The 26,427-nt window shown below is 33.6% G+C and overlaps 2 protein-coding genes across 5 annotated transcripts; one reads left to right on the forward strand and one right to left on the reverse strand.

Annotated features, from left to right (window-relative positions):
- Positions 1-808: 808 nt before the first annotated feature.
- On the reverse strand, positions 809-3,524 carry LOC131008708 (uncharacterized). Its single transcript, XM_057935720.1, has 6 exons — positions 3,095-3,524; positions 2,954-2,994; positions 2,547-2,710; positions 2,352-2,448; positions 2,075-2,244; positions 809-1,545 (listed from the first exon to the last, which is right to left on the reverse strand). The coding sequence occupies exons 1-6, from the start codon at positions 3,223-3,225 to the stop codon at positions 1,015-1,017; spliced, it is 1,134 nt and encodes a 377-aa protein (XP_057791703.1). The 5' UTR covers positions 3,226-3,524; the 3' UTR covers positions 809-1,014.
- A 2,200-nt stretch (positions 3,525-5,724) lies between these two features.
- LOC131008670 (uncharacterized) lies at positions 5,725-10,677 on the forward strand. 4 transcript variants are annotated; one of them, XM_057935638.1, is made up of 7 exons: positions 5,725-6,000; positions 6,086-6,212; positions 6,304-6,395; positions 6,840-6,939; positions 7,881-8,736; positions 8,955-9,079; positions 9,621-10,677. In XM_057935638.1, the coding sequence occupies exons 2-7, from the start codon at positions 6,124-6,126 to the stop codon at positions 10,483-10,485; spliced, it is 2,127 nt and encodes a 708-aa protein (XP_057791621.1). In that variant the 5' UTR covers positions 5,725-6,000; positions 6,086-6,123; the 3' UTR covers positions 10,486-10,677. The 4 variants fall into 4 exon arrangements, with proteins under 4 accessions (XP_057791621.1, XP_057791620.1, XP_057791622.1 ...); XM_057935637.1 differs by having other exon boundaries at positions 5,725-6,212; XM_057935639.1 differs by lacking the exon at positions 6,840-6,939 and having other exon boundaries at positions 5,725-6,212.
- The last annotated feature ends 15,750 nt before the right edge of the window (positions 10,678-26,427 follow it).

A 26,427-nucleotide genomic window follows, 5' to 3' on the forward strand; every position in this document is an offset into this window, starting at 1 on the left:
CAGATTTTGAGGAATAAAAATTTCATCAACATTCAAACTTAATTGGGTTTGTAAAAGGAACTCAATTATAACACGTTTCAAGCGATGAGATAATAATCAAATCATTACTTGGAAATACAGCTTAATTTTAAGATTTTGATTAATTAAGAAAATCGAGTGGTCAATTTCAACAGTTAAGAAGATTGCGATGTAGCATTCAGATGTCAAAAGAATGTATATAAGATATACGTAGATAGTCAGCGAATAATCTTTAGTTTATAGTATATGATAAAATCTTCCCTCTTCATTTTCTTGCACGCATAAGCAATGTCTACTTCCTTTCACATGGAGAAATAGGAAATCGAAAAACGTGGGCCCTACTTTCCCAAAACCAGGCTTACAGAAAGCCCAAAATTGCTTTAAAAATTGGCTCCAAAACAGTAGCGTTGAGTAGTATTCGAACAATTTTAATTCGATCATGAATGAAATCGAAGCCGAATAACTAAAAATTCGAAATAGATGCATTCATTTGTTGTGCTTAAAAAAATCCAATTTAAACATATGTGCATAAGATGAAGGCAAGGTTTCCTAAATTGTACATCTCAACTATTGAATACTCATTCAAGATTCACATTCATTTGTACTCAATTCCTTGAACACATAAGTATTTGATTTTTTCTCTTTTGAATAGCTGAACTAGAGCTCAAAGTCTCAAACTTGATGAGTGAAAAAACTACTACAAATGGGAGGGTAAAAAAATGAACCACAAACGACAAACCTCCCCCTACATTTTCAGGTAGAAAAGAGGAGTAATTCAAGATGAAAGATATCAAGTAAAAATGTAATGACAATGTAGTAAAACTGATAGGAATGAGTTTCACTGCGCGCTTCTTGGCCATAAAAATAAGGGCAAAACAAATATACTAACAATCAGATCTTCAAAAACAGCTACTACAAATAGCAACCATACAACATTCTAGGAGAGAGTTTAACCCTACCATTTTAACCCCGCAAATTGTATATCACAATTCTCACCTACCTCCCATAAGGATGGTACCTTCCACTCCCACCACCACCGCCGCCGCCGCTGCCACCGCCATATCCTCCTCTGTGTCCATAAACCGAACCTCCACTTCCGCTTCCATAGCTATCACCAAAACCAGCATCATAACCACCTCCATAACCAGAGCCACCATATCCTGCATACCTATCTGCTGGCCCCCCATACTCACTGCCTACATCATACCCTCGACCAAAACCACCCCCAAAATGGTTCGAATATCCCAATGGCGCTTCCATTCTTAAACCTCCATAACCACCAGCACCATATCTACCGTAACCATGAAATTCAGGTCCACCATATCCACCATACTCACTAGCTCTACCTCCATAGACTCCGCTAGATCTATAAGAACTGCCACCAAAACCACCACTCCCAAAACCACCATCATATCCACCATAGGGTTCGCGGTGCCCTCCACCAAATGCAACTCTAGTATTGCTTGGGCGCCTAGATGGCGCTGGTGGCAAGTTTGTCTTCTTGGGTTCCGCTTTCTTGATCTCCACCTGCATGATAAGAAAAGACTTGTGAGAACACTGTTGATTATTTACCCCCATCCCTCCCCCGGAGGAAAATTTTAATAAATCAATTATTTATAAAATACGCCTCCACAAACGTAAAATCTATTACGCCTCTTCCTCAAAGAAAGACCTCTAGTGTATTCTATGCATGAATCACTATGAAGGTGAAGTAAAGTAACTAGCACTATGCGACTGCTTTGCAGCCAATTCATGATTAAAAGGGAAGATACATCTATTATGAGATGAAGATGTTGTCTATTTATAAAAGATTAAAAAAATCAATTAAGTATATCCAGAAACAACCAAAATGCACCAACTAAGCCTCTATTGCCAATCTAAAAGTAGTCAGAATCAGAATCATTTACACATAAACTGGCAGAGAAAAAAACAAGACAATTGCCATTAAACATAATACAACACTAACAATATTCATATATCTCAACAAATAATAAAAATATCTATATGACTAGCAGTATAAATATAATTTCTTTAAGGATATAGCACAGGCACGTACCTGAGTTCCAGAAAAATCAAGCCTGTTCCCCTTTGCTAAGAGATCATCAACACTCTGATCAGACTCAAATGTGATAAATCCAAAGCCACGAGATCGACCACTAGAATGATCTCTCATGATCTGTTGCTCCTTTACCTCTCCATAGTTTGAAAAGAAATCCCTGAATTCATCTGGCACACGACAAAATCACCATTTATCAGTAATCCTCTCACAAGCTCTAATGACACCAAGAAGAACCAACCATCAGAGCCATTTCTAAAACAACAATTCAAATTACCATCATCTACAGTAGTTGGAATGCCACCAACAAAAATTTTCTTAGTCTTAAAATCTTTAGAATGCGCTCCTCTTGGTATAGTTCTCTTTATCTCCACCTATACAAAGTCACAGTAAATAAACTTAACATCTAATGAGCTCCAAATATCACAAAACTAATTACACAAGCATTTTTCATAAAAATCAGTATACCTACTTGCTTTCCATTAATAATGTGAGTGTCCTCGATGACCCTATCAACTACAGAAGCATCAGCATACGTCACGAACCCAAACCCCCGGGGCTGCCCTGTGTTCCTATCCTTCATTATCACTGAATCCGTAATCTCCCCATATTTACCAAAGTGCTTGATAAATTGATCTGCAATATGAATCCACATAGCAAATTACATTTCAAGAAAATAATATAAGACCAAGAATATCAACATGAAGTACCCGTTTTTATGGGATAAAAATGAAAAGGAAATCCAAGTAGCACGGGTACTAATTTTGTTCTAAACAAAATTCTTCTACCAAATAAACGAAAATCTCTCACTTCCTACAGTGATTTTAACTAAATTCTGTGATTCAAACCAAAAAAAAAAAAAAAGAGAAATGCAATTACCAGACGTTGTTTCTCGAGCTAGACCTCCGATGAAAATTTTACTACCTCGCATAAACACATGAACGAAACACCATTAGAAATTCACTTGACAAAAATGAAAAAAAAAAAGGAAAAACAGTAGAAGAGCTACACTAAATTTACCCGGGGCTAGCTCCATCGCCGGTATGTGGATGGGAATGATCAGAATTCACATGATTAGGAGTCCTGGCAACGTCGTCGTCCTGATTATCCGGCATGGGGTCGGATTCACTAAAATTCCGGTCTTCGTCCATGTGAATTAGCTGTGCGTGGTGGTCGACGGCGGCGATAAGATGTGGTTGAGATACGGGTGTGCTTGCCGTTTGGTCTACGAAGCTCCAGTAAGTTTGTCGGCGGTTTTGAACTTATCTGTAAACCCTATATCAGGGTTAATCCGGATCGTCGGATTTTATCTTCTTGATCTGCACTTTCCTTAAGAGGTTGAATTTTGATTTTTTTCGGACCAATTAGGCATAAGTATTCCACCACTGCCGCTCACAATCTATATGTACAATCCAACTAAATTGGCTGAAATTCTTTGAAATTAATTTTGTTATACAAAACAAATAAGCCAGAATTTATATGATGATATTAATTATGTGATATTATTCGCAGGTCAATTTCATGTAATTGAATAAATATTACTAATAAACTAATATCTGTCTTTTACTCCTTTAATTTTTAAATTTGTTCTGTTTAAAATATTGATTATTTTCTTTGAAAACAAACTATTTTATTCATAATAATAAATATATCCATTATTTTTCTTAGAACAATCGAAGTTAATTAGAGATTTAATACAATTATTATTATTATTTTGAAAAACTTAATACAATTATTATTCATTATAGTAGATACATACAAGTTATATCTACTAATAGTTATATTTTCAAGTTGAATCACTTAACGAATCTGCTCACAAGTTAACAAGTCGAATACTATCAAGCTTTAAGTTAATTTATTTATTTGTCGAACTTCACTAAATAAATTTAAACGAATTTTTTCGAGTCGAACTCCGAATAATTTGCGAGCAACTTGATTTGTTTAGAGCCCTAGTTATATTTAAGGGTGAAGGATAAAATCCAATAAATTATTTCAAAATGCACTTTTCCCATTTGCTTCTTAGGGTGGTAGAATTGGCAAAATATATTTTTTGCTCCACCATAATTTTGAAATAAAAGGGGCAAAGTATTTGCCCCTAATCTTTAAGGGCTTGGCTCCGCCCTCGTTACGAGTTGGATTTGTATCATTACATACAAGCTTACGTATCAGAAAAATATGAACACAACTTCCAAATTGAGGAGCCAGGTTATGCGAGTTACAATTTTTTTTTATTTTGCTTTTTCATTTCTTGCTTTTTTTCCATTTTTTTCTTTTCTTCTATAATACGAATAAGAATTGATAGTAATAAAATATTTAACATACATATCAAATTAAAGATTATAACAAGATCTTTAATTTGATATATTCTATGTAAAAAATAGATTTAAACTATAGTACACCCTTCGTCCCACGAATCTCGACACATATTTTTTTTTGGGTCGTTCCACGGATCTTGACACATTTCTAAATAAAACAATAATTATTACCTTCTCTTTCCTACTTTGTCACTTTTATATTTTATTAACTACGCACTTAAAACACTAATCTAGAACTCTTTAATTTCTGTGTCAAAACTAAATGTGTCAAGATTTGTGAGATGGCGGGAGTAAAAGATATGATAGTTTAAAGTTTAAGATTCTAAAAATTTATCTCTCACAACCTTTTCAATATGTACTAATAAACAAATTTTAAAGTCTTTTTTCTCAATTCCTTTTGTAATGAGTTTAAAGGTAGATCCCAAGGTCTTATTAAATTAAATACATTAAACGTAATACTGAATTTAGTCAAAACTAATTAAATTTAATATTAGTAGAACTCAAAGTTGTTTTTGTAAATTTATTATTACAAAGATAAATTTATAAAAATTACTCTCCATCCCAATGAAAGCGGTGCGTATTTTTTTTTTTAGCTGTCCCAACGAAAGTGATGCATTTCTTTTTTTGGTAATAATTTTACACTACAAACAATGTGGCCCCATGCACTTTTACATATTTTTACACTACAATCTTATTATCCTTAAATTATGTGCCAAAAAGAAGTATACCGTTTTCATTGGGACGGAAAGAGTAATAAATTTAAATTTTTTATGTGACGTGTTATTAAATTTACTTTTGTGGGTTTATTGTTGCTCCCTCTTACTCATTCTCTTCCCTTTTGATCGATAACCAATCTGATTATCTTCTACTCAATTTGTTCTCTTTTTTCTTTTTTTGAGAATTATCTTTAGTACTTCATTCGTCTATAATTTAAAGCCCCACTTTGGTGTGAGTACGAAGATTAAGAAAGCTGAAAAATATGATGTGAATGAAATATAAGGGTAATTAACTAAAGTGATAAAGATAGTTGACTAAAGTGATAAAGGTGTTGTGAGTGAGTCCACTAATGATAAAGTGTAGTAAATATAAAATATAAAAATGATAAAAGTGTTTTAAGGTGGGTGACAAATGATAGTAAATATAAGAAAAAAAGAAAGGTAAAAAAGTATAAAAAGTAGAATAACACTATAATTTGTGGACAAAAAATTAAGAGGAAGTAGAGCTTTAAATTATGGAAAGAGACGGTACTTAATTTCGTAAGCCCAACAATAAAATTTCATTTCCAATTTAATTGAACTCCAAATATTGGGCCATCTAATGAATAAAAAATTACAGGCCCACAAAATAAAATCTCTCTCGTCTCGCTCTTCTATTCTCTTTCCTCACATTCTCACCTCCACTCTTAAATCCGGTTAAGGCTCGCCTTTCAACACCCACTACGGCCGCCGTTTCTCTGAATTCTTGCCGGAATTCCAGCATCCGACACAACGTCATCGCCGCCCCTATTTCTCAACCCTCGAATAGCAGCAACCCCCAACTCGACCAACTCAATTCGATTTGAATTCCCAACAGGAAACCAAATCATATTTTCTTCTGTTTTATAATCAGTTGGTGAGAAAATGGCATTCCCGTAAATTCAGCTAACATTACAGCTTTTAATTATAGTAGTGATATAGATCACTGCACACTGTGCCAGAGGGCGGCGAGAGGCGGAAAGCTTTACGTCTTGCAGTGATGGCGGAAGCTGCAGCTGTCGTCAAACCGAAGCCGCGGCCAATTATTCGCATCGGCCTTTTTCTTATTTCTCGCAGTCTCTTAGTCAGGTATGATCTCTGTGGATTTCGAGAATTATTGGAACATGAATACCTTATTGCGAAACAAACTTGAAACTAATCTTTTGAATCGAATTTTCAGTATTGTATGTTGCATAGCTGGGGTTTTAGCGCTCCTGCTTTTGCCTGTTCTCGCCAAGAACACTTATATCTCCGAGAATGCGTTAATGCCTGGTAGGATTTACCCCTATCTCTACATTATTCTGTACAGTAGTGGTTTATAATGTGGTATTTGTGAAAAAATTGGGGAGTTGTTTGTGAAAATATGTAGGGAATTGGAGAACGACTTACTTTTTGTGGATTTGTTTGTACTCGTGTGTATATATTTTCTACTGGATTTGTGTTACCTCAACCGTGTCTGAGTTTTGATCTTCAGCTATTTGAGAAAATACCTTCAATTCGTCGAAATCAAGGCTTTTGAGTTTAATGTTTGTTGGCTGGTGTGGTTTATTCTTAATTTTACTTCAGTTTTATGCTTGAACTTGTGCAAATTTGGCTAATTTGCAATTGGAAACTTCTGATAGTTCGCATCTAATAAGAAAAATAACATGTTCTTTTACATTCATTTTTATCACTTATGACATTCTTCCTCTCTTCTTTTGCACTGTCAATTTGTAGGTTCTGCAAGCCCTATGCTCTCTAGTGACGATGCTTCAGATGGGCATAGGTTTCTAAACAAGATAATGAGTATGAGTTCAATGTCTATAAATACCGGCATGTAGGTATTTTCTTAAGGCTGTCTTTGTGTAGAAAATCATCATATTTTGCCTTTAATTACATGCTGCAGATATGCAGATGCTTCAGTGTCATATATTGGCCTGCTCAAATGCTTGTGCTGTCTAATTTCTATTTGCATATATCTCAAAGGCCATGCATTTATTATGCATTCAATTGGCCATCCTATTCTATTCTACCTCATCCATGTTGTCCATGCTACTCCCTTGCAACCTAGTTGAATTTCCATCACCATCACCACATGCCTTTTCCTCCCCTCGTGGTATTAAATATGCTCACCTCATCATCACTTCCCCAAGTATTGCTCCTATATGGAACCTCCTCTACTTATACTTTTGCCCTCTCCCATTACCCTTAACTTTTCAACGATCATTAGGAATAGGGCGAAAGTGGTGGCGGCGGTTCATTTTGGTGGTTAGGTGGGCTAGATATGATGGCAAAAACTCTTTATTGGAAAGAATAGGGTTGTTTGTGTCCGCAATAACTCATCTTGGCTTCAAGAATCACAATTAGATTTCTCACTGCTTCGAATTTGAAGACTGATGTACTCCTTAACATGTTGAGCTATATTGAGATGCAAGGATAGAGAGGCCAATTTTTATAGTAGTTTTCATCATAAGGCTCTGTTACTCTATCGACAAGAAATATGTTTCGTTGTTTCAAAGAATGTTAGCTTAATATCTTGAGAAATGAGTTGGTGTAGTTGATTCCTTAAAAAACCAAAGGCAGGCGGGTTGGCATGCAACTAGAGAAAGCTTAATCAATGAACAATATTTGTTCTTGTTTAAAGCCCATAAACTATTTTAAAAAGTGTATTTTCGGTGCAATCATCAATTTGTTGGGTTAACTTCTTCCTACATTTGTGAGAGTTGTTGGGCTGTAAAAAATTTGTCCCCGGTCTTGATTTATGTAATATACATGCAGTGAAATTCCAGAGATGATAGCAGAGCACATAATAGAATTGGGTGGTGAAGTTAATTATCAGAAGTTCCAGCCAGTATCTGATAATCTTCACCCCCTGCAGTTCTTCTTGGGTCCTGATGCTGGTATAGTCCGAGAAAACTACAGTTGTACATCTTATGGGATCAATACTGTTGGAATAGTAAGAGCTCCACGTGGCGATGGGAAGGAATCTATTGTTATCGTAACACCTTATAATTCTGTCAAGACCACTATGAGTGAAGCATTGTCTCTTGGGGTCGCATACTCAGTAATCTCTCTGCTTTCTCGAGTTAGTTGGCTTGCTAAAGATATTATATGGCTTGCTGCTGATTCAAGACATGGGGAACATGCTGCAGTTGCTGCGTGGCTGAGAGATTATTATACACTCTCATCTGGTGACTTGAAGCAGAATCTGGATATGTGCGGTGCAAGTAGTTTTCCTAGTCATGAGCTGACTTCTGTGAGGAAAAATGGGGTTTCTAATGGATTTCGACGTGCAGGCACAATGGCAGCTGCACTTGTCATTAAGGTTGCTGATAGCAGCACAGGATTTGAGAAGGATGGTCTCAAGATATATGCTGAAGCCTCTAATGGGCAGATGCCAAATCTGGACCTCATCAATATTGTTAATTATTTGGCTGTACATGGACAGGGATTACAAGTGAGGGTGGAGAAAATTTGGTCTTTGCTTGATTCTTGGTGGCTGTACAGCCTGGGTGAACTACAGGAGTTGCTCGGCAAGGTTGCCAAAAGCTTAAACCCAGATTGGAAATTTGGCATCCCTGCTTCTGACTATGTTGAAGGCTGTGCCACTCTTGCCAGTTCCCTATACAATCAGGTAGTTGCTTTAATTTCATGGATACTTTTATGTGAAGTGGCGATGTAGTATCATCTTACGTAATTGTTAACCACTTCTCTATACTCCCCTTCAAATAGTTCTTACAAATTCCCTTGGAGGATTAATTTCTATTTTTTAACTCATTCAACTTCCTTTTAGGCTTGAACATATTGTTATCCATTATTCACTTAACATTGCATTTCTGTCATATATATCAGGCTTTAGGTGTTCCCACTGGTCCACACGGTGCCTTCCGTGATTATCAAGTTGATGCTATTACTTTGGAATTCTCACCAAGGTTCTCCTCAAGTCAGAGGGTTCTGTTCCTTTTGCATGTTGGCAGGTCAGTTTTGCGGTGCTTCCTTTGTCCCCTAATATCGTTAAACCAAGCAATGCAAGTGATTCTTTAGCTTGATGATAATGTTATCTCTCTGCTCTTTTCCATTTTCTTGTGCTATTTGTTTTATTTATTTCTCAAAAACATATATGTAAGGAGTGGTTCAAATGAGTCCAGCTGTCCAGGTGTATATCGTATAAAATAGGAACCAATTTAGCCCTTAGATTGTGAGGATCTATGGTGGATTCATCACTTTGATGAATAAATTCATGGTTCATTGTTTGAATCCCATAGGTGCCGAAAATAAAATTTTATTGAATTCATGGTCCTGAGTTCGAATCCCATAGGTAACGAAAATTTTAATTTTCAAAATTCAACAAATTCCTACGTTTTCTACATAGAATTCATACATTTTAGTTGATTTGTATTTTTAATTTTAAGAGTTGTTTTTAGCCTAGTCTCTCCCTATATATATATATATATATATATATATATATATATATATTCCAATTATGTTCCAATGAGATGAGTTTACCGTACTTTACAGGTTGGTTGAAGGAGTCATAAGGTCTGTGAATAATCTTCTCGAGAAGTTTCATCAATCCTTTTTTCTGTATCTCATGACATCTCCGAGTAGGTTTGTTTCAGTTGGGATCTACATGATTGCCTTTGCATTGCTCATTGCCCCCCTTCCATTGGTTGCTGCCGCTATCTTTTCTGATGCTAGTAAATCAAAGTCTGGGAAGGATGATGTCCGTTCAGAACAATCTCATCCTGGTGAATCGGTCCCAACTTTTACAGCATGGAACTGGCTTTATGCGGCAAAAACTGTTCTCATTGTCCATTTATGGGGTGCAGTTGTAACAATAATTCCTTATTTTCTTTGCCAGTTTCCTAATTCCTCACCATTGATCAGCCTTTTAATGTGGATCACATCTTCAGTAGTTGGCCTCTTCTTCACATGTGCAGCATCTGGTTCTTTATCATTATTGCGTGCAAGCCAACTGCAGACCAGGGAATGGACTCTCCTTAAGGCTGTGACCGTTGCTGCTGCTTTTATAGGACTCTGTCTCATGTCTGTAATAAATTATGCAACAGCAGAAATCGGAGCCCTGCTGCTGGTTCCTATGTGTTTGATGGCTGTACCCTTGAGGATTGATGTGACAGCCAAAAATATGAAAGCACTTGTTCGTGGAGCTTGTAATGTGTTATTGGTATTTGTTGGATTTCCTCCAACTGCATTTCTCTTGTTGAAAGGTGCATTAGATGGTTTTGACAGAATTAAAATAGATGACTTCTGGAATTGGATAGAGTCCCTTAGGGCATGGAACAGTGCCACTTACATCTATATTTGCATGGTTCATCTTCCCTGCTGGGTTCTCTGTATTCACATTTTACTACATCGTCGTTGAGCTGTCCTAAACTTGTACACTCCTCCCTCGTTGTATCAGTTAATTAGATATCAAGACGGTAGACATTTATTTTGCTTCAGCTCTATGACGTCTTAGCTTGGAAGCTTTATTGTTTATTGGGTGTATTGAACATCAGCTTTTATGCTCTCGTCAGCTTTGTTTAGTGAGATGTAGAAACAGATTTTGAAACAATTGCCTCTTTTACTCTTGACGTGGAAGTATATCTTACTCGGATACTTAATGCAGTAGATTTGACAGTTGTAGCAGCAAAGGGAGTTGCTCTTTTTCGGAAGACTTGGAATGTTGGGATGAACGAAGAGCTGGAAGCACAAGAACTCTACATTGCTTGTTCTTGACAAGGTACGGAAGCATTTCTTGAGTATGCTACTTTGCTATTTTGTCTTCTTAAGTTCCTTGTTTAGGTCACATTTAATAGAGGTGATGTATTCCGTTAACTTAAGGAATCAAACTGCTTGGCCTTGTATAAATCTTATGTACGTCGTTTGCTCCCTTTCGCTGTTTCCCTTCAAGAAAATCAGTGACGCTCATGTGTAAACGTCGACGATGTTTATGATACTTTTGAAAGCTTTGTGAAGTTGCCATTCAGTAAATATAGGAAGAAATATGGCCTGGTGTTTCATTTCCTCTTATGTGTTCCACTGATTCAGTTATGTGATATAAACTATCATAACATAAATGTGTTTTTTTCTTTTTCTTTTAGGGTGTGTTCTCTTTGACTGATAAATTTATAATGGGAAATTGAGGGATAACAAAAAATTATCCCTTTAAAAGCCTCTTTCCTTTTTCTTCATTTCCTATAAAAGAAAATTTCATTCTTTCTTATTCCTCCGTTTCACTTTAACGAGGGATAATATTATTTGAAAGAAGAATTTTTTGTTATCTCTTTTTTTTCATGATAAATTTATCAATTAAAGAGAACACACCCTTAAATAAAAAAATTTGAGGAAGGAGAGCGCTAGACCTTTTTATTTACTGAGAAGCAATATATTTGCAAGGATTGTACCTTTTTGGCAACTCAAGGAGTTTATTGGAGGGCCAATCAAAGATAACTTCAATGTAAGTTCTGAATTTTCTCCTACAGTCCTACATACTCCAAACTAAACAGAGCTCGAATAAATTGATGGCGTGGGAAAGCTGTAGCTGCATATGATACACAAGTCTTTAATCAAGAGAGAAATTTAACTACTCCCTCCGTCCCACTAGACTTGGCACTTATGAGTTGGGCACGGAGATTAAGAATAAAAGGTTAAGAGTGTAAAGTAAGTAGGGTCCATTTATTTTATGTGAGTAGAGAAAGTAGGGACCACATACTATTTTAGGAAAGTGCCAATTCTAGTGGGACAAACAAAAAAAGCAAGTGTGCCAAGTCTAGTGGGACGGAGGGAGTAGTTTTTACTTAAATCTTGTTCTTAATGATAATTTAGATCTTGTTTTCTAATCCCTTTCAAACCTATAAAATTTAACAAGCTGGCCTATTGATAATAGTAGAATTCAGAAAATGTATACGTTACAAATATAAAGAGGATCAAATAAAAACAATAATACTTCATGTGTTAACTAAAAGCTAATCTGGATTATTGATCTTTATATGGTAGTGTAATATACAAAACATTAAAATAAAATAAGTATTAATGTACATATAAAAAGCATATTATATACGTAAAGAAGTATGGTTTGTAGTTTCTAGAGGAACATAAGTTTTTATTTTACCATACCCAATTTCCCATTATTTTGTACAATATTTTAAAAATTCTCTCCACTTCATAAAATTATGCATTTATTTCTTTTTGGTACATTCCTAAATATATGTACTTTCTATTTTTTGATATTCACCCGCAAATAATTTGAACATTTGTATTTTTGACTTACACTTATTTATTCATAATCAACATAACAATACCTTCAATGTGTAACGCTTTTTTCATTATCAATACACTTAACAACTTGGGTCAAAAGATTCACTGCATATATATAAGGGATGAAGGGAGTAATATTATATGAACACATGAACAAAATTTATAATATTATACAAAAAATCGTACAATAAATGGTGTAAAATAAAGTTCACATCAAATTTAAGGTATATCGAATTACGGTATAATGATAGTATGAGATTTCTTCGTATTGAATGTTTCGGCAATTAAAAAGTACTCCCTCCGTCCCAAATGAAATATCTTGTTTCTTTTCGACACGGTTATTTAGAAAAATGTTAATTATATTATTGAATGGTGTGGTGTAGAGTTGAAAAAGTTATGTGGGTTTCAAAAATTCTATTTTTTGAGGATAATTTTTTCCATAAAAGTAAACAAAAGACATTTAAAGTGGGACAACCTAAAAAGAAAAACAAGACATTTAAAGTGGGACATAGTGAGTATGATATTACACTGATTGAGCTATATGAATGCTTATACAAATACTAAAAGTTATCTCCGTGCACAAAAAATATAGAGTATTTAGTATTTTTATCTGTTTATAATAATTAGTGGAATTGTGGTTGATTGTATCGAACTTCCTTCAGCCCGATAGAGATTGTGATTGGATGGAGCGCAGGTGCACAGCAAAGTACCATCGCTGAAATCGGACGGCCAGTGTAGCACGTTCGTGAAACAAAGAAGAATAATCACCGCCTTTTGCGGGCTATACTCCCTTTTTTAGCGCCAACTCCAAATTTCAACTCCATTCCCGCCATAAGTTATACGGGCAGTTCGGGCAGATTTTGGTTTTTCTTTTTCTTTTTTAAATAAATGAGTGCGGGCGCGGGGCCCACAAGGGCAGTTGAATGGGCCGGAGTCTACTCGGTTTTCTGGGCCGCGAAGGGATTTGCAAATTGGGGGGATGTTTGGCTTCAAATTTTGAGCTCATTCTCTCATTTTTCGATGTTTGATTTATAGATTATTGAAAGATTGATCAAGTTGAATATGATGAGATACTAAACAAGTGGCAATATATAAGATAAACTCTTTTAATTTGATTTGCACCCAATTCGATTAAAAACATACTTGAATTGTAACACTCTGTAGAAGTAAAATGCAAGGGTTGTTAGCTACAACAAATTCGGAAGTTAATTTGATGTTGTATTCTGTACTTATTTAGTAGTTTCATTTAATTCAATATTTGTTTTCATTTAATTCAATATTCATTCAATCTTATTTGAAATATTTATTTAGTGCTATTTTATTTATCTCTCGTATTTAGTGTATATTAATAAAATATAATAAGAGTGGAAGACATGCACTCTCTGACTAAAATCAAAATATGAACTGTATTTTATTTGTAAGACTATGGGTGCTTTTCCAAAAATTTGATACAATTGATACCATATAAATCGTAGAACTCCAAATACATCAGATCTTCATAGGATAAGAATTGCAGAGTTACCAAAAATATTAAAGGAAGAAAATAAAAGCCTCTCCCTACCCATGTGCCCACAACTTGGTCGATCATAGACTCATAGTAGCAACATTTCCTAACTCAATAAATTCAAAATCAATGTCTATCATCACAAAAGCTAAGGTAGTTGTAATATTTTGCATCACATTTTCATTGTTTTTCCCAAGATAGCTCCAAACAGAACCTAAAGGAATTCAAAAATGGAGGGAATTGAAAAAAAAAAAGGCATGAAGTGAATTAAATGAGTGTGAGTAATTAAAATATTAAGTAGGAGTACCAATTATGGAATCTTCTACTACATAGGATTCCTCCCAACTCCCATGTGTGCATGTCTATTGTTTTATAATCATTCCTTTTTCTCTTGCAACCTTAAATATCTTCATGCATAGGATTCCTATTCTGCTGAATTGAAATTTTATTAAAGAAAACGGAACCTAAAAAAACCCAAAGAGAAGACCAGGGCCGGGCCTCATTAAAACCTCAAAACGAGGATAAAGAGTACCCGTCTAGATACAAAGAAAACATGAAAGAAACAAGGTTTTGCGGAAACTGAGTTGAGGAGACTTCAGAAGTTCCGGCCGTACCATCACCCCCAAATCTCCCCGGTTCCCACCAAGCACCGAACAAACAACCTAGGACAAGCTATCGCACCATGCGAACAAAGGAAGAATGTACATCATCGAAAACCAGCTGAGCAATCTCAGGAATAGAATGAAGCCAAAACCCTTCCTGCGAAAGAGAGGAAGCGAGGTAATCGGCAACTTTGTTACCTTCCCGGTAGTTATGAGAGCAACGGAGGTTGTAGTGCTCCACACCTTTAAGCGCCGCCCGCCATCTGCTCCGAAAACGCCACGGGACCGGAACCTCACGATTATTGAAGACATTAACAACGTATGTTGAATCAGATTCAATCCAGAGGTTATACCATTGATGAGCAGCAGCCCTCTCAAGAATGATAATAAAAGCAAAAAGTTCCGCCTCAAAGGCAAAACCGGCTCCTGCCGAAAAGTGAAAGCACGCCACCACCGAATTAAAGGCATTTCTGACCACACCACCCGCATGCATCACCGGAGGATTACCCCTAATGGACCCGTCGATATTGGCTTTGAGCCAAGAAGGAGAAGGAAGGGTCCAGCCCACATCAATTGTGACCGGAGCAGGGCGCGGATTGCCTGCAACAGCAAGGCGACGAAGGATCCCGAGCTCAAACACCGAGTTCGCCATGCTTCCTAATTTAAAATTGGTCGCAGCCTCCAAAAAGGAAATCTTAAGAAGCTTCATCAAAGCATGAGGTGAGGCCACAACATTTTGAAAAATCAATTGGTTACGAGAGTACCAGAGACCCCAAAGAATTGTAACGACGCCCACACGCCAAAGGCTTGTCACCTGCGCACTTGCGTTATAATTCATAGCAAAGATAATGAAACTGCCAATATCATGAAAAAATGGAACCTCCATCTCAAACCATGAGAAAAGAAAACCCCATAAATGCTTAGCAAAGTTGCAACCCCAAAAAAGATGATCTATATTTTCCTCTGCATTGAGACAGAGGCTGCAAATGTTAGGCCCAATGAAACCACAACGTTGAATCGCATCCATAGTAGGAAGACGGCCCAAAATGATCCGCCAACAAGTGATAGAACGACGCACCGGGATGAAAGGTGCCCAAATCCACTTCCCCCAATCCACCGAAGGAAACGGTGGAGCGAAATGATCAAAGGCCAAAGAAGCCGAAATATTGCCAAACCGAGAGTGCACCCAAGCTCGCTCATCTTCCATATCCCCAGTCGGGAGCGAGATAATGTCGAAAGCAACCTCCGGAAAAGCCACCAGAAACGAATCAGTGAGATGCCAAATATCATCAAAATAAAAATCTGACACTTTGTGCGTGAGAAAAGGAGCCATGTAGCTCGGAATACGAAGGCGCGAGGAGATCTTATACCCGAGCCAATTGTCATGCCAAAAAGAGACGGAATCTCCTCGTCCCATAATACAGAATGTATCCTGCACGATCTGCTGAATCGGCTTACGAACACCAAGCCAGATAGAGGAGGAAAACCAACGGGAGGAAGGACGTAATAGCGGTGAGAGATAACGCCGGCGAAAGAGATCAAAACCAAGGGTTCGTTCCTTAATGACTTGCCAGCCCAATCTGAACATAAAGCTGTTGTTGATATCAGAAAAGCTCTTCACACCTAAACCACCCCTCAGCTTAGGAGCGCAAACCCTATTCCACGCAACCGAGGAACGAGCCTTTGACGTGATACACCCAGTCCAAATAAAAGAGCGACAAGCTTTATCAAGCTCATGAAGCAGCTTAGCCGGCCATTGATAAATAAGCATGCTATGAACTGCCGAGCTCTGAATCACCGAAGCCACTAAACAAACCCGTCCAGCCATAGAAAGTTGCAAACCTTTCCACCTAGAGAACTTCGACAGAATAAAATCTTTAATCTTGACCAGATGAGAAGCCGAGACCCGGCCAGGGAAAACAGGAACCCCCAGATAGGTGAATGGAAGGGAGCCAAAAGAAAAATGGAGAATACGCCGAAGACGCCTCTGCACCTGCGTAGGAACCCCCTTACCAAAATAAATAGTAGACTTATCGGCGTTGCAATGTTGCCCCGAGACTTGGGCATAAATACTAAACCAATTATGACTTTGAGATGTGATTTGGTGATATCTACATTTATAGATAATGTGTGAATCCAATAAGATGCAGCTTTATTCTTTATATTAAGTCAAACTTATCATTTTTAGACGATAATGAGAAAATTCATAATTGACATTCTTCTTTTTTTGACCAAGACAAAATTTCCGGTATTTATTAGTAATTAGGTTGCATACACGTAAATTCAAAAGGGAAGCTTATGCAAGCTAAGTAGGATTAAATATAGAGTTAATTGCCGAGAATTATTCTTAAGATTATTTTCCTAATCTTGGTTTTAGATCGTCACAAATTCGCAATTATAGCATCGCTATTCAAAAGTTTTCTATCGATATAGGCTTTTCGCATGTAGGCACAAAACTTGCTTGAGAAACAAGGGCATCATGAAAAAAATCACACACATCTTTTTTTTTAATTGTTAAGATTTTGAACGTATCCATTTCGTTGCAAATTGAAAAATAATATTATCATTGTAATAATTTATAAAACTTTTTAAAAATTAAAATCAAGTCAAAGTTGATTAAAATCACCATTATATTATTATATTAATGGTGGGTTTTCTCCACCAATGGAAAAGCTGAAGCTATATATCTTCGAAAGTTTCTTTTCCACCTATTGCCTATTATTACCTGTCAATATATGCAGGTATAATACAACACTAAATCTTGTGGATATACATAGCAACGATTTATCCAATAATGAGTCTTTTAATTTACTCATTTACTTTATGAAGTGTTTAGTTTGGTAGAGAAGGCACGATTGATAAAATAATTTATTTTAATTAAATATTTGGTTTGTATGATTGAGTATGTGATTAATAATTTAGCTCGCATCTAATTATTCAAATGAGTGATTATTTTTCACCTTAAAATTAGATGGATTATTTAATCACTTCTCCATTTCTATTAATTTTATCAATCCTTTTTAATCACATTCACCAAACTAAACGCCTCGTATAAGTCTAACAAAATGATTACGAAATCTTTTACAATTCCAAACAATAGTAATTAGATTTCATCACACCAATCTATACAATAAAAAGACAGTTCAAACAGCTAGTTTTATTACCAATTTTGAAATGCTAATTTTTCAATTTTTACCACCAATTTTTAAAATTTATTTTCTTTCAAAATTCAAATATTACAAGTTTCCATCCCTCTTTTCTTTTTCATATCAACAATTTTTTTTCTTTTAATAAAAAATGTAATTCGCCTAATGGTAAAATATTCAATAAGCATATATAATAACAAATGCTTTAATTGAATATAATTATACAAGTTAAAAGTTTTATCCAAAATTATTTTCTATCTCCTACCTCTTATTCATTTTCTCTCTTAAATCTTTTTCTATTCTATAAAAATCGAAATCTTTTCATTTTATTTTATGTTCTTTGTTTTTAATTTTTGTTTTTATTTTATTTTTGTAATTTCATTATTTTATTTATTTTATATATGTAATTTTAATTTATTGTATAGATAAAAAAAGATTTTCTAACATACGACAAATAATTTTCACCATTTATTTGATATTTATATTCCAAATGAATGTTATTATATATTACTTCCTCTTCACTATTGTTGTCTCACTTAATATTTTTTATTGTCATAATAAATACTCCATTCCCTCTACGAAAGAACTTCTTAGGAGGGAGTGACACGAGTTTTAAGAAAAAAATTGTTTAGTATATTGAGAGAGTGGGGAAAAGTTATTGAGTGTATTGGAAGTGGTGAAAAAGTGTTATAATTAATATTGAAAATTGTGAAAAAAGTGAAAAGTAAGAGTAATTATAAGTGGTGGGGTATAGTCAAACAATAATGCTATTTGGACAAAATTTGTCCGGACAAAATATGGTTAAATACATTATAAAATAAATTTATTTGAAAATTTTGGTTCAAAATAAAATAGGATTTAGCTAGTTTTATTGTGGTTCAAAATTTATTTAAAAATTTTGGTTCAAAATAAAAATAGGATTTTGGTTCAAATTTTGTCCAAATAGAACTACTCATAGTAAAAAAAATCAGGTAAGAAGTTTTTTTGTGGATGTCCCAAAAAAGAAAGATATGAAGTTCTTTCCTGGACGGAAGGGGTATTATTATTGTCTCATTTGGAAGCTAAATTTTAGTACAGTATTATTCGAATTTACAACTGCTTCTAATTATCTTAAATCTTAAGCAACTTTTTAAATCAAAATAAAATATCATCATCCACCTGTCAACTGATTTGACTTATTAATGGTCGTCAACTTTTGGTTCAATCTCTATTTTTTCCGGAGTTGGTCAGTCAAGAATTGAACTTTTTTTTAGTATTGCATGTTGGCAACTAATTAAGCAGCTTTTTTTGTGTGATTATACAGTAATTTCAAAAATTAATATTCAATCATTTATTTCTTTTTATCTCTTTGGATGAATTTCATTTATTTCGATGTCGTTACATGGGAGTAAACATTTTTTGGTTAATTAGTTTTTTTATTATAATACTACTGTTATTTGCAAATAATGAAGTGCAATTCCATACGTCCTCCGACGATAATAATAATAATAATAATAATATTATTATTATTATTATTTCTCAAATTTTATAATTTAATAGAGGGAATCAACTTCCTTATTTGTCTAGTATTACGAATTTTGAGTAGAGTTGTGCCTTATTACATTAACTGATTAAGTAAATTTCTATTAACGATTTTTCTTGTTTTTTTTTTGGGGGGGGGGGGGGGGGAATAAAGAAAATATTTATTGATCGAGAATAATTGTATCCTGGTTTTCGATTCTCATTCTCCAAGTCAAACAAAGTACTCCTAGATTGTTAAATACGACACTTATAAATATCCTGTTAGAATATGTGAATGCTTCATACTGTACGAACGACTCATATACGGGAGACCTCTTCATATAATATAAAAATTCGTTCAAATGAGTCCAAATATTTCTTTCAACTCTTAAAATTGAGGATATCTATAATGATTTCATCATTTTGGTCAATAAATTCATAATGTTTCATATCAAATTCGGAGTGTATCATCAGGACATCGACTCATTTTAAAATATAAACTATGAACAATTTTCAATTCTTAGATTATGAATATCTATGGTGAATTCATCAATTTATTGGATGAATTAATTATCATGAGTTTGAATCTCATAGAAAGCAAAAAAGATTTAATTTTTATATTAATACATTTTCATAGCGAATTCATATATAATTTCACATATACTTTATAAATTCATAATTTATATTTTAAAAAATAATTTATACTTTAAGGGTGTGTTTGCTTTTTATCCCTCTAAATAGAGGGATAACAAAAATTTATGCCTTTAAATGTTTGCTTTCTTTTTTTTGATAAGAAAAAGCTTTATTGAAGCAAAATGGTACCAGAGATACCAGAGAACATAGGCCAAAACAAAGACTTTACATACACAGAGGAGGTGGGTTGCCAGAAATCCAGTTCTTAAAGCTGGAACCGGGATTAAAAGAAACAAAAGTTTTACCCCAACTCCACAATCTTGTTTTGACTTCCAAGATCAAGGACTGAATCTCCCAAACTCTTCCTTCAAAGCGACTCTCGTTCCGACACTTCCAGAGTACCCAATTGACACAACACCAGAGCGCCGAAAGGAATTTTCTGTTCCGCTTAGAACTCCCCAAACCAGTAAAAGCAGCGAAATGCGAAACCACTTCTTGAGGGCGAACAAAGGAAACACCGAGCCACCTGTGAATTTCATCCCAAACTTGCACTGACTTTGGGCAATGGAGGAGCAAATGATTTGTCGATTCCACCTGAAAAAAGCATGTGTTGCAGTGGAGTTCTTCAATGGAAAGCAGAATATTTCTTTTTCTGAGGTTGTCACAAGAAGGGATTCTATCTTGTAAAATTCTCCAAGCCGTGACTTTCGCCTTATGAGGAGCTGGGATTTTCCACACCTTTGTCAAAAATTTCTTGGAGGCATTCTCCCTTTGTGTCTCGTGATCTGCTTCTTTGATAGTCTCGTATGCTGAGCGAGTTGAATAAAGCCCATCGCTAGAAGCACTCCAATACCACCGATCACGCGTTCCTGCAGATGGAGAAATCAAAGCAATAACATTAAAGAGATCATTAACCCCATCCACCTCTCTTTCAAGCAGCTCACGTCGCCAAGCCACCTGCCAATTCCATTTCCCGTTCACCCAAGTCCCCGATTCACTGATGAGGGCATCTTTATTGGCACAAAGATTAAATGTTTGCTTTCTTATCCCATATTTTACACAAACACCATTTTTCCTTTCTTATTTTCACTTCAAGGAGTGATATTATTATCCCTTGAAAATAAGGAATATTATCCATCCTTGAAGTGAAAATAAGGAAGAAAAAATGGTGTTTGTGTAAAATGTGAGATAAAAAAACAAACATTTAAAGACATAAATTTTAATTATCCCTCAATTTAAAAGGATAAAAAGCAAACACACCCTAACTCTTAGAAATCAAGTGTGACAAAATGCAAGCTCAATAAATGCCATTGAATTTGAATCCAATACTAGTCTAAAACAATTGATACTGGTATATCTAACTAAATGTACTTATATACAGGGCCAGAGAGCTACATAGGAGGTCCCAAGGGGCTCATGTCCCCCCCCCCCCCCCATATATATATATGCTCTCTCTCTCTCTCTATATATATATATAAAATTATGTATTCATTAATAATTATAATAAAATTATATTGTAGTATTTTGTTTTAGTTGATATATTTATGTTTATTGTAGATTGAATTTTGATTTAAAGTTCATTATAATGGGTATGTAAAAATCATGATTTGATTTTCTTATTTTAAATTAAAAATTATAATTTATTAGTTTTATTTTTTTTTGTAGGTATTATTGAATGTTCGTTTAATTATTTTATTAAAAAAATTAAATTAATTTTTTCTATAAGACATATCTTTAATTCCTTAATATTCGGTTACATTATTAGAGAATATTTAATTATATGAAATATGAATATATAGACATATAAGGAAATGAATTTAGTTTGAAACATATATTATTATTATTATTACAAAAGTTTGTAACACATCTTGATAATAAAATATTTATAATCTTGTATACTTGCTAATAAAACTATTTTATAGCGTTTTAAAGATAGAATATAAATATTATGAGGTGATTGTGTTAAATATGATTTTTAATATTTAAATATAATTAAAAATGATAATTGTATTAATATTTTTAAAATATTACTGATGTCTCTTTAAAAATATGTTTAGTTGGGCCCTCTGACCATTCTTATGGCTCCTCCATTGCTTATATAGTACTCCCTTTGTCTAAGAAGAAATGCTTAGTTTGTTTTGAATGAGTTTTAATAAATGTAAGGTGAATGTGTCATGAGTGGATAAATAAATCCACTTTTATGAGTGAAGTGGAAAAATAATATTTGTAAAGTTTTAAATAAGTGTTGAAAGTGAGGTTACAAAATAAAAGATTAATTATAGACTCAAGTCCTAAAATATATTGTACATATTTTTATGAAATGATTAAAAAAGAAATTGGGCATACTTTTTATATATCACGATCTTTTAAAATTCCATTTTTTATTAAATATTTTGACATTTGTTCAATTTTTCCACGATTTTTTTTCTTTTTTCGATGACCGGAAAAATGGCATAGTAGATTTAAATTTACACGTAACACTGACGTGGAATATATATAAATTTTAAATTACACATATAATATTAAATCATAATAAAAAGCTCTAATTTCTTTTACTTTCTCATTTTTATATGGCAAAAGGAAATCAAAGACTGCTTTTGGTGCTAGAAAAATATGATTGCTTTCATTTTCACCATCTTTGTCGAAGGGTTCCTCTCCAGACCAGTGTGGAAGTCTTCGTGTCGAGGTCTTTCAAATTAGTGGCACCGATTGCTCGATGATTTCTGGCGTTGATTGCTTCGTGTTTCCAGTCTTCCAAACTAATGTGCCGATTATTGGCGCCGGTGCTTCGCCCATTTGTGGCGCTGATTGCTGAAACGAGAGTTTTAATGTTTAAACTGAAACGCATCGTTTAATTTATCGGAATAGCGTGTGTCGGCGAGCCACATCAGCGCCACGTCGATTTCGATTTGAGGGTTAAAAAAAACGTGGGGAAATTAGACAAATGTCAAAGTATTTCATAAAAAATGAAATTTTTAAAAATCGTGAAGAAAATGAATTTCGGGCAAAGTTCGTGATATTATATACAATTAATCCAGGATTAAACGGATGAAGTACGTATATGATTGTGAATGGCTTCAATTAGGTCACACAAATTTTTTTCGATGCCCTGCAATCAATCCGATGACTTAGGATAAATTGGAGGAAACTAAATCTCATTCTCAATTTAATTTATGAGGCGTATTTGTTTGAAAGAAGTGATGAAAACATGTTGGTAAGTCAAAATTTTCTTTAGCTTTTAATCTTTGAGTTTTGCGATTTTGTCCCCACACGCAAAACTAATCAATAGATTCACGGTTAAAAGGGAATATATAAGAAGAGACAACCTAATTTGTACGGTTTATTCGTTTTTTAATTTAATAGTACACACAAATATTACTTTTGTACTATTCCTTATCTCTTCACCTAGAAAGGTGTTATTTCTATGGATTAACTTGCCGCAAATAAATTATTTTTTAAGCAATTCTTGGCATACTATTAGATGACATGCTGTGTGTTTAAATGGTTATGAATGATTTCATGGGATAGCAAAAATACTTTTGCTATGTTAGGATATAGACATGCACTTTTTCTTTATTATTATCCTTATAAATATTTTTTGAGATCTTTACTTGTTTTTTGGGATATTTACTTTGTACCATTAATAAGATGCGCGTGAATGATCTAATCTCACCCTTTCAATAAAAATATAAATAAAATAAAATTAATTCAAATAATAGAAAGAATCAAGAGCCTTATTATATCTCAAAGTTTTAATTCATCAGAATAAATAAAGGATTAACCTTATTATTTTTATTTTTCAAGGATAATTCTCCAAAGTAAATGTATCCTTTATTTAAAAAAAAATCACTTCTTATTCAATCTTAACCACTCATTTCTTATAATTGTGGGATATTTTCTTCACTACATAAAAATCATCAACCATTTTATTAAAACCAAAGTGAAACAAAAGTATATAAATACACGAATAAATGCGACTAGATTTTGTTACACTGAAAATGTAGCATATTTTGTGATAAATTTCTTGATGTCATTTAAATCATATTACTAAATAGTTTTATTATAGTGCTCAATAAATTTTAATATAATCACTTGTTCTGTCCCTAAAAATTGTGATCTAATTATTATATCGGTATGTTCCTGAAAATTGTGTTTCTTATTTGAAAATGATCCCATAAATTTGTTTTCTCACTATTTATAAAAAAATGTGGGATTCAATCCCCACTCAAATATAATTATTATATTTTTTTTAATACTCGTGTCATTTTCTTTGGGTTATAAGGGACTGATGGAGTATTATCCAATTCAAAAATTAGACCACTATCTTTTCTTTTTTTGAGAAACAAAATTAGACCACTATTTAGTTAGATTAGAACAGCACATATTATATGCCTATTCCTATATTGCCCTCTTCAGTCTTCACTGTGCATAGGTTGTGAAAAAGACAATTAATTACTATTACAATAATTCAGCAAAACAAATTGATATACTCCATATTTTACTGGCAGAAATCTTGCTTCCTAGAATTAAACAATTACAGAGAGCATTTGATACTTAATTATCCTTAATATTTGCTAAAGGAATCCAATGAAAGGCATTCATTGTATTTTAATTAATTTGTGATACAATATAAATATATACTTATACTATTATAAAAACTATTTCTAAATAATTCGTATAATAACGAAAGCAATACAAATTGAACTAAAACCAAATCAATAAAATGGAATTATAATTTACACTTAGGTGAGACATGAACCAAAAATCTCTTCATAAAACAAATAATTTTATGTCTCAACTTTGCTACTTAACCCCATACTTCATAGGTATAAATTGTACCGTATGAAATGTGAAATTTTAGTGGTAAATATTTAATCTTTTTATAAGCATAAACAATAGTATCATTTATAAAACAAACGCATGCCTTAAATTGAAGACCAACGCATAAGAAATGCAACATCTTTTAGCAGTAAAATTGTGTGCGTGTTTTGGCCAAGCGATAAAAGGTTAATGTCTAAGGCCAAAGGTCTTGGATTTCGAGTCCCCTGTGACGTGGCATTTTAATTTCGTTATTTAATATTCTAAATTTATCAACAAAAAAAATGGATAAACGATGCACTCATTCTGTAACACAAACTAACACCGGTTAACGACGAATGCACCAAAAACTGCAACCTTTAATTAACTTAAAACAAGTATAACACTTTGCTATTTTATTAGTATTAAAAAAAAAAAAAAAACTTTGACACTTGATACACTCATTTTACTACAAGTGCATCATCAAGCTTGACTAGTTCATACTCAAGTTGAACTCAAACTTAATTTATTAAATACATACAAATTACAAGTTTAAGTTTAAATGAACTTTTTACATATAAATTAAACACCAATATTTACCATGCTTTATTAAGTACTAGTTAAAGTAAAAGTACACCACAATAAATTTATCACCATTAAGAAAATTTGTTAATAGTCGTCACTATAAATGGGACAAACAGTTGGCGATCTCCAACGGATCACCAACTCCCTTTTGTGCCACGAAAAGCCGACGTCATGGCCGATGGGTGGGAAAATTGAACCATATACTAGTATATAATTTTATAATTTCGTGTTAGCTTATATACTTAACAAATTTGCTTACGAGCGGAATGGTTATGGTGATAAGTTTATTTTGATTAATTATTTATTCAATGAGCTTCTATAGACGAGCTCCAATGAGGAATTTTTTAGTTCAAATTCAAGTAGCTCATAAATGGCCTATATATGCATAAATCCTAACACTTGTCTCCTTGTCATCAGGATATAGTTATGTGCATTTTTTAAAATTTTCTTATAGGCATTGATCATCATTGACCAGAAGCGCATGCAAAAGCTTAATTTAGAAAAAAGATTAAAAAAATTAAATGAAGCAGTGAACATATATAATTGGAGGAGGCTGAAGTTCTCCCAACACAAAATGAGATTCAGTATCCCACAATTTTATGTGTGTCACTATGTCCCATTCTTATATTTATTATTTTAAAAAAATTATAAAAATAGAACTTATTATAATTAATACTATGAATTATACTTAATTTTTATTTTTTAAAAATAAATTTTTTTTAAAGTATATACCATGACTTTGAATTTATCAACTTATTATTAACTAATAAAAGTGAAATTAAATGATAAAAAATAATTATATACCCTAATATGATGGAATAAACCCTAGTTAATAATCACAAAATTAAACTAAAGCATACAAAGTTGAAATTGAAGAAAAAATATATATAAAAAAATAAATATAATTAAAAGTAAGACATAAAATGTGGTACACTGAATTTCATTCTCCCAACACCCCTCTAAATCTGCCTCTATCTTTGAGGGTTTATCCCATTAGGTTTTACCTTAAAGATTTTCGTGAGGCTCATTCATAGGAATTTCTTCTTGTGACTTCCTACTAAATATTTTAGTTTTTGTTTTAGTTTTCCGACCTTGTTGACATTATATCTTATAAATATGCCATTAAATCCAAATTTTAATAGGCGGGATATATGGTGCCAAAGTGAAATGCCTTACACAAAATTAAATCTCCTTGAAATATAATACCAAAACAAAAAAAACAAATTACATTAGGAGGAATCTGACAAAGTCGTGGAAGGCCGATCTCAGCTTTTACTACTATTGCAAATTAGCTTTGT

The sequence above is a fragment of the Salvia miltiorrhiza genome, chromosome 2 (genome assembly GCF_028751815.1).
Source record: "Salvia miltiorrhiza cultivar Shanhuang (shh) chromosome 2, IMPLAD_Smil_shh, whole genome shotgun sequence".
Classification (NCBI taxonomy): domain Eukaryota; kingdom Viridiplantae; phylum Streptophyta; class Magnoliopsida; order Lamiales; family Lamiaceae; genus Salvia; species Salvia miltiorrhiza.